The sequence below is a fragment of the Scatophagus argus genome, chromosome 9, assembly GCF_020382885.2.
Source record: "Scatophagus argus isolate fScaArg1 chromosome 9, fScaArg1.pri, whole genome shotgun sequence".
NCBI classification, from domain to species: domain Eukaryota; kingdom Metazoa; phylum Chordata; class Actinopteri; family Scatophagidae; genus Scatophagus; species Scatophagus argus.
In genome coordinates, this window is record NC_058501.1 from 8,884,908 (window position 1) to 8,893,074 (window position 8,167).

At 38.8% G+C, this 8,167-nt stretch overlaps 1 protein-coding gene across 1 annotated transcript in view; it reads left to right on the forward strand.

Moving 5' to 3' along the window:
- The window catches only part of LOC124064684 (exostosin-1-like), a 34,892-nt gene extending 30,476 nt beyond the window's left edge, over positions 1–4,416 (forward strand). The window contains exons 7-11 of the mRNA XM_046399335.1: positions 516–611; positions 1,989–2,078; positions 2,260–2,420; positions 2,540–2,711; positions 3,349–4,416. Coding sequence (XP_046255291.1) covers positions 516–611; positions 1,989–2,078; positions 2,260–2,420; positions 2,540–2,711; positions 3,349–3,534 — 705 coding nt within the window. The 3' untranslated portion in view covers positions 3,535–4,416. The remainder of the gene's footprint in view (positions 1–515; positions 612–1,988; positions 2,079–2,259; positions 2,421–2,539; positions 2,712–3,348) is intronic.
- Positions 4,417–8,167: the final 3,751 nt, after the last annotated feature.

The window sequence follows — 8,167 nt, forward strand, 5'->3', positions numbered from 1 at the left end:
TTATGTACATTGTACTGTACATTACCCATTAGTGTGGCATTTTTCAAATTCGCCAAAAATGTGAATTCAGTTTTCCTGGATTTAAACTGTATGGCTAGCAATTACGCGTCAGCACACTTTGTTTTAACTTTGAAAAAGATACAGTGTGTCATTTTCATGTAATGTAGGTGGTGTGACAGTTATGGAAATCTGCAGTAGAGTGAGGAAGTTGTTGCTGTGTCTTCCACATAATTTGGGAATAAATAAAAACAGGTCTTTGAGCTGAAACACACTGCATTACATTACATTACACTTCATTTAGCAGATGCTTTTATCCACTTTATTAACTTACAAAAACATGATCTTATGTGGGTTTTTGATCTGCATATACATTGAAAAATCTGACAGGGATTGTCAAACATGAATATACTTCAGTGTGAACATATTTCTCACTAGGTGTCCATGTGTAGGTATGTAGATGAATATGAATGTGTTCAGAAGGATGACTGTGCTATACTTGTTTTCCCATTGTGCAGGTGATAGTTCTGTGGAACTGTGACAAACCTCTTCCTGCCAAGCACCGCTGGCCTCCCACCACAGTCCCTGTCATTGTTATAGAAGGCGAAAGCAAGGTAAAAAAAAACAAAACTTTGCCTTATACGTCTCTCATTAGGAAGTGTCACATTCAGTACTGGAAGCCTTCAGCTGAATTCAGCTCAGACATGCTCAGACCCCCAATGTTTCTTACCAAGTTGTTAAAGTGGTCAAAGTCTGTGGCGAATTTAGCAGTTTCAGCCCAACTGTATGTCGCTTGAACAACTTTTCTTTCCAAATTGTCAATAGCACATAGAGTTTTAGACTCCTCACGTCATGGGATCAATGCAAAAAGCAAAGGCATTAAATGTCTGCCTCATGTGCAAGCTTCAGGCTCACTTTCACTTGTAGGAGTTTGACTGCTATAATTTATAAACTTACTATACAAAAGCATTTAATATTTCTAAACTTAAATTTGGAAATCATTAAGATAGTGAACACTTGCTTTTTCATTGTTTCTTCATGTAAACCCTCAACCTCCTTGCCTTAATATGGACGACTAATGTAATAGTGGCATTACATAGTCCATATAACCAAAATGTGCCCATCAGCTTAAACCTACTGCATGTTTTTTAACTATTGAACATGGTAAGGTAGAATTTATCAATGAGATCTCAAACAATTTAAGGCTAGATGAAACAGGACTGAGTACTAAGAGCAAAAACGACTTGAGTTTTAACCACAGTTGCACAGTTAAGTTGCCCACTGGGGACAAATAGTGTTTTGGATTGAATTGAATTGAATTGAATTGAAAGGTGTTGTGCTGCCAATCAGCAGCACGACAGCTATAAAATCAGAACTTTAATACTGAACAGTTTTCAAACCAACATGAGACAATTAAGTTCTGAAAAACTAAAACTGAAACTGAAAAATTATTTAATTTTTTAGATATGTGATTGGCATGCAGTATAAGCCCCATAGGTTGAGTGACTGAATGATGTTAACAAGGTTGGGGCTGACATTATATTTTGAAAAATTACTGGCAACAGTGTATACATATTTCTGAAATTGGAACCCACTTAATAAGCACTTGTAATACAGTTATTTGCATAAATAAATGCCAAAAACCACAGGATGTAGGGCTCATCAGGGAGGGAAACACACTCCACTGCGTTTTGATTTCTGTCTGGTTTTAGCTCATCGGTGAAACGCTGTAGTTCTGCTGTCACTGTTGTTGTATGTACTAGTATATTTGACTGACTCTGCTGTTAACACAGTGAGATGAAACAACTCTGCAGCAGAAACAGACATGAAGAAATTGGTAGTGCTGCTTGTCAGGCTGATGTACCTCACTTATGCATGTATGGGTCCTGATAATATGCTGACTTTTGAGCTGCATTTTAAAAATACTGCCACTCCCTTATAACAAGAAGTCACATTTTGCATTCGTGTCTGTGTTTTGAAAATCTTGCCAGGTTATAAGCAGTCGTTTTCTGCCCTATGACACCATCCCCACTGATGCTGTACTCAGTCTGGATGAGGACACTGTGCTCTCCACTACAGAGGTCAGACTACCAAAAAACTACAGAAGTCATTTACAGATTTTTCTTTTAATCAAGAATACATTCTTTAAATGTTTTTGTATTTATGTATGTTTTCAATACACTTCCCTGGAATAATGTGCTCCTGAATTCTTGGCCTCATGTCTTCCCTCCCTTTCCTTATCTCTGTCTGATCTCGGCCCAGGTGGACTTTGCCTTCACAGTGTGGCAGAGTTTCCCAGACCGCATCGTTGGTTACCCAGCCCGTAGCCACTTCTGGGACAGCAACAAGGAGCGATGGGGCTACACTTCCAAATGGACCAATGACTACTCGATGGTGCTGACCGGGGCTGCCATCTATCACAAGTACCGACACACTACTGTTTTTACCCATGCTTGCTTCTCTATTGTGTTTCACTCATCTTTTTATTTCATTAAAATTCTGTTTCCATTTACACAAACACAATTCATTCTCTCACTCTTAGATACTACCACTACTTGTACACAACCTACCTTCCAGCCAGTCTGAAGACCATGGTTGACCAGATGTCTAACTGCGAGGACATTCTGATGAATTTCCTGGTGTCCTCAGTCTCGAAGCTACCACCAATCAAGGTCACCCAGAAGAAACAATACAAGGAGACTATGATGGGACAGGTGAGGCAGAACATTTATCCTGTAAAACTGGTTCATTTTATTTCACACCTCAGTTTGCATAGCATGTACTCCCAGAGATGGCCTTGTTCCAAAGAGATGCAATACATTCTGTAATGAATAACCAGGATAAAGATGTCTTGATATTTGTCATAATTTCTGTGCACAATAAAAACCAAATAAGTGTGATTGCCCCTACTTGTCAGTAAATATTCTTTCATTGATACTGGGAGAACAACTGATTACTGTTTTGAAAAGAGACTCATGTTTTCCTTGATTATTAAAGGCGGCTGGCCTTTACAGAACTTGTCCCACTTAAACCCTAACAGTGTTAGGGTTAAAGCTGTTAAATCTGAGCATCCCTAATATGTAATTTTCAATTGATATTTATTTTCTTACAATAGAATACAATATGGCGTCCAATAAAAAATAAACCTCATGAATAATTACAACAGGCTCTGAAAGGTCAGAGTAATTTATGATGCATTATTCATTTTGTCTCTCTCTCTCTCTCTCTCTCTCTCTCTCTCTCTCTCTCTCTCTCTCTCTCTCTCTCTCTCTCTCTCTTTCTCTCTCTCTGCCTTGCACTGCCCCCCCCCTCTTCCTTTCTTCCCACTCTATCACCTCTTCACACCCATAGAGTTCCCGGGCATCTCGCTGGGCAGACCCGGACCACTTTGCCCAGCGTCAGACCTGCATGAACAAGTTTGCCAGCTGGTTTGGCACCATGCCTCTGGTTCATTCTCAAATGAGACTGGACCCAGTCCTTTTCAAAGACCAGGTGTCCATACTGCGGAAGAAGTACAGGGACATTGAGAGGCTATAACCCTCCAGAGCCCCCCCGCTCCCCGGACACACATAGACAGAGCGAGGGGGCAGGTACATAGAGAAACTCTGAGCCTTTGCATGGATGGATCAGTGCAGAAGCAAATGGGATTGGTTACAGGGGGAGAGGAGGAAAAGAAAGTAGAACAGATGTGGATGACATCACATTCTTTGGTCTCCTTGGTTGTGTCCTCCACCGTTGCTCTTTTCCTGCCTTTCTTATGTGTATTGGGGGATAACTGAGCACACAGGTCCCTCTACATACACACAAACTGAAGGACACCTGAGCACTTTAAAACTGCTCGACTTTGAACTGAAATGGTCAAAGTCAGAGGAAATCATAGCTCGCTGCTTCAGTGTCCCAACAGTGACAAACCACTCCAACCCACTGAAAAAGGCTGTCTTGCTCATTACGCTCTGTACAAGTTTTTGCAGACAGAACACTATTGATAATTATGACTATGAAGAGGATAACACTATTTTGGATTGTGTTTAGCTATTTTTTTTACACAGTGAAAGAATGGCCAGCACTGCTCTCTCTGTATTGTCTTAATTAAAACCAATAGCAGGGTGGGTGAGGAGAGGAATGAAAACTCCTCGATCACAGATATGATGATGGCTGATATTCACAGTGCCTCAAGTTTATCGAATGGCAGTGGGATCTGGGTTTGAGAAAAAGACTTGGTGCAGGATGAGCACCTTGATCCTGCTGCTTTTTTGTTCTTAATTTGTGATTTAATTGATGAAGCAATGATATTGGATGAAATTTTTCAGGTCAGCGTTCACATGTATTCCTCTCTGAAGAGTAATGAACAGTTTTTTTAGTCAAACTGACAAACACAATTTTCATTACGTGACATTCTGAACATTTTCTTCCTGGTTTTAAAAAAAAACAACAAAAAAAGGTCTGACAGAACTAGTTAATTTCACAAAATTTGCTGTGTGGGAATAGACATCCACAGGAACTGAACAGAAATGCACAAACATTCAATGAAATTCTTTATTTTCATTTTAGCTAGTAGTCTTCATGTCTCCTTTTTCACTCGTGAAGGCTTATATGACGAGCTAGAATTGGTTCTTGGATGTGTGCTGGCCTGAAGAACAATGCAGGATCTTGCCAAGCTTGCCAATTGAGCCAACCAGTGGTGTGTTTGAAACACTAAGCACTGTGAAAACCACGGAATGGATCTTTTTGGATTGGTTAACAGGGGATATTTATATACGGTTACTGTCTCGATGCCATAGACCCAATTTCGTTTTGTCCCGTGACCAGCTTTGGCAGTAGTCCAGACTGACAACTACTTGACACGAGCTTATGCTACTTTCATCTAGGACCATCAAACAGTGCATGATGTTGCCAGAGATGGCATCTCACTAAATAGACTACTAGCTTTATTTCCCCCCCTTGTTATGATCAAAATGACAAGAATCTCACTAAACATTTGTGATGCTGGCGTAGAGAATACATTAGTGTCTTGGAGGAGATATCCATTGTCATGTAATTATTCTTATTTGTAGTATTTCTTCAACATAAAATTTAAAGTGTAATTAGAAGCCTTTAAATTTCTGATATATTTGCTGAATGCCAGTTTGTATCTCTGATAATCACATATTTAAACAGCCACACATTTCTGAGAGATTCACATTGGCAATTTGCTGCTCAAGTATGTTCCATAATTCAGTATGTCTCTGTCTCTGTATGTTACTTTTCTCAATTGTAGACACACGGGGCAATTCTGTACTGAATGCCAGGTGTCAGTGGAATATGAAATTGGGTTTTTGCAGATGGATCATTAAGTTAACTTACGAAAGAATTTCTAAGTGTTTGGTTCCATTAACAGTCACCTGCACTGATATATCATATCGGGTTATCTGAAAATGTTAATGTAATTTGAAGAATCTAGAATGTGCAAGCATATTTTAAATCACTGTACATCATTGATACAAAGTTTATCTGACCGTTTAGTATCCCTGCAAAGCCAGCAGCATTTCCATCGAAATCTGACCACAGCTGCCCTGGCGCCACCTTTAGTAGCTTCAGTTTCATTTTTTGTGGAAGATAAATTATCTTTTTGGTAAGGTTCACCATTCTGCACCCTTGGTCTCAGTATGTGCCAATCAATCGTGTCATTTTGGTTTTATATTTTTTAATCTGATTTGTGGAATGCCATGCATTCCCATGTTTATTTGGTTCATTAAAAGTGTATCCTGTCCGTATAAGAAAGTACAGTGTGTGCGAAAGAGGAAGGAAGGAAGGGAAGAGCGAATGTGTGATAGACTGTGAAATCAGAAGAGAAGAAAGCTACATGGTATTTTACACTTCTGAGAATGTGCTATCGGCTTGACAGCAAATATACGATGCTAGTATTACTAAACACAGCGCTATCAAGACAACTGAATATGGTTGTAAACATTTCAAAAATGAACTTGGTGCAATATTTAGGATGACATTTTCTTTGTTTTTTCTCCTTCCTTGTGTTGTTGTTTCAGAGGGCAGGGGTTATATATTGATGTGCCTTCAGAAGAGATCCACTTATGTTCTTTCTGCCCATCAGCCTTGTGCAAAGAATAGTTCCCTGTTTTCATTTCACAGTAGGTTATTATTTTGTTTTCTTTGTCAATATCCAGTAACACATAATGGCTCCCTAAATGATACTGTTTAACGCTGGAATGTGACTTATCGCTACACATCTGATACTGACATTCCACCTTTTCTGTTGTAGGAACTCAATTTTATACATGTACTGCCTTGTGTTACTAAACTTGCAAGGGGCTCTCTTCCTGGTTGTCTCAGTTATAGTAATACATGTAACACACACACATAATTCTCCCATACATAGTATTAATCAGACAGGATTGTGTCTCATCTGAATTTCTGTCTGCTTCCTTCACTCTGTTCCCTAACCGAAGACCTAATTTTATAGAAATTAAAATGGAAAGACAGAGGAAAAATCACAATTTTGTAAAAGAATTTTATAAAAACAACACAAAAAAATCAGTAAATAAAATGTTTGATATAAACTGACTGTGTGTTTTTCATCTGACCATTCACTGTCATTCAACCTTCTTTGGTATGTCTACTTATTGTTAAAATTAGAACATTAATTTTCATGTTTAAAAACTACAGCACACTCTCAAGACATAATCACCTGGATATACATAAAGTAGTTCTTTTTCCCCCTGTTTCACCTGGTTATGCCTCTTCCTCTCTGACCTGCTCTCAAATCATTTTCAGGCTTCCCAAACATATTTTGCATGTTGCATTTATGCGCTGTGCTCACTGAGGGAGAGCCAAACTAAATAATACCTTTAGCTTCCTTCTTGTCCGTGTGTGAACCTCATCCTATGCCAAGAAACTGCTGTGTTTACATAAATCTGTGTCAGGATGATTGGTTTAGACACGCTGCATAAATAACAGCATCTATCCAGGATGATCCCATGGTGCATGAGAGCTGCCAGCTCAGCTGGAGCAACGGCTGCAGGAGAGATTGCTACCCCCAAAACATGCTCAGACACCAAACTGGGCTAAACTCTTAAAGCAAAAAGGATTTGCAATATGTAAAACTGGACCAGTGCCCGCACAGGATAAATTACCTAGTGGCACCAAAGGAAAACCATTTGGACAGTTATGTCGAGACCACATCCACTCTGTATGTTCTGGGGACGAAAACGGGAAAAACACATTCAAGGTCCAGATGTGTAGAGGCTTTGTTGTGTAGAATGTTTAGAAGTAAGTGATAAACCATCTGGTGAAGCTATACCACACTGGTGGGCCAACAGTCTGCTTGTATGATTTATTGGTATGCTAATCAGTTTGACATCTCTTAATCCTACTGATGAGATGTGTATCTGCAGTGGAGGCTCTTTCCTGCTGCTGGATTAAATACTGAGACTGAAGGCCAAGTTTGACAAATGTCCTTCAGTTCTGTCACTTTTTCCAAAATTCTCAGTTGCATTTGCTGCCTTGGTATCAGGGAAATTATTTCGTTAGGTGGTATTTGTAACTTAACTTTTTAGCATTGCAATCAAAAATACACCATATGATTATTTTGTCACCATATGTTCCCTGTTTCGTGCTGAAATGGTATTTGGAGCATTACTGCATAAATTGAGGTATATTTTAACTAAACCTCTTGATTGCAACTCTATCACCAGTATTAATCTAGATGATGCATATGAATTATATATAATTCATATGTGTGTGTATGCATGTATTTATGTTTTTTTCTTTTTTTTATAGAAAGCTTAGCATATAAAGTTAAACAAAACTTCCAGTGACAGTAATGATAGTACAACTGAATGTCATACAGTGCCTCATAGAAAAGGTCTGTTACAGAAGAGCAGAAGGGGCTCCCTGTAGCGATATAATGAATATATTAAAATGAGGCTCATCATGATGCTTTTATCCAGAAACAATTAATTTCACTGGATTAAAGGAATCTAATTCTTCAATCAGTGGTTGCCTGGATAAAAATCTGTCAGTTCTTTTAGCCCACATCTTTTCTGAATTCGTTTGTGTGTTAATGTAAGAATGCTTCAATTAAAGATGTTTCATTTCATACAGCTGCACAGATAATCATATACTTCTGTTCTGGTATGTGCAGATAAACAGATGTTCAGGCTTTGTGACTCAC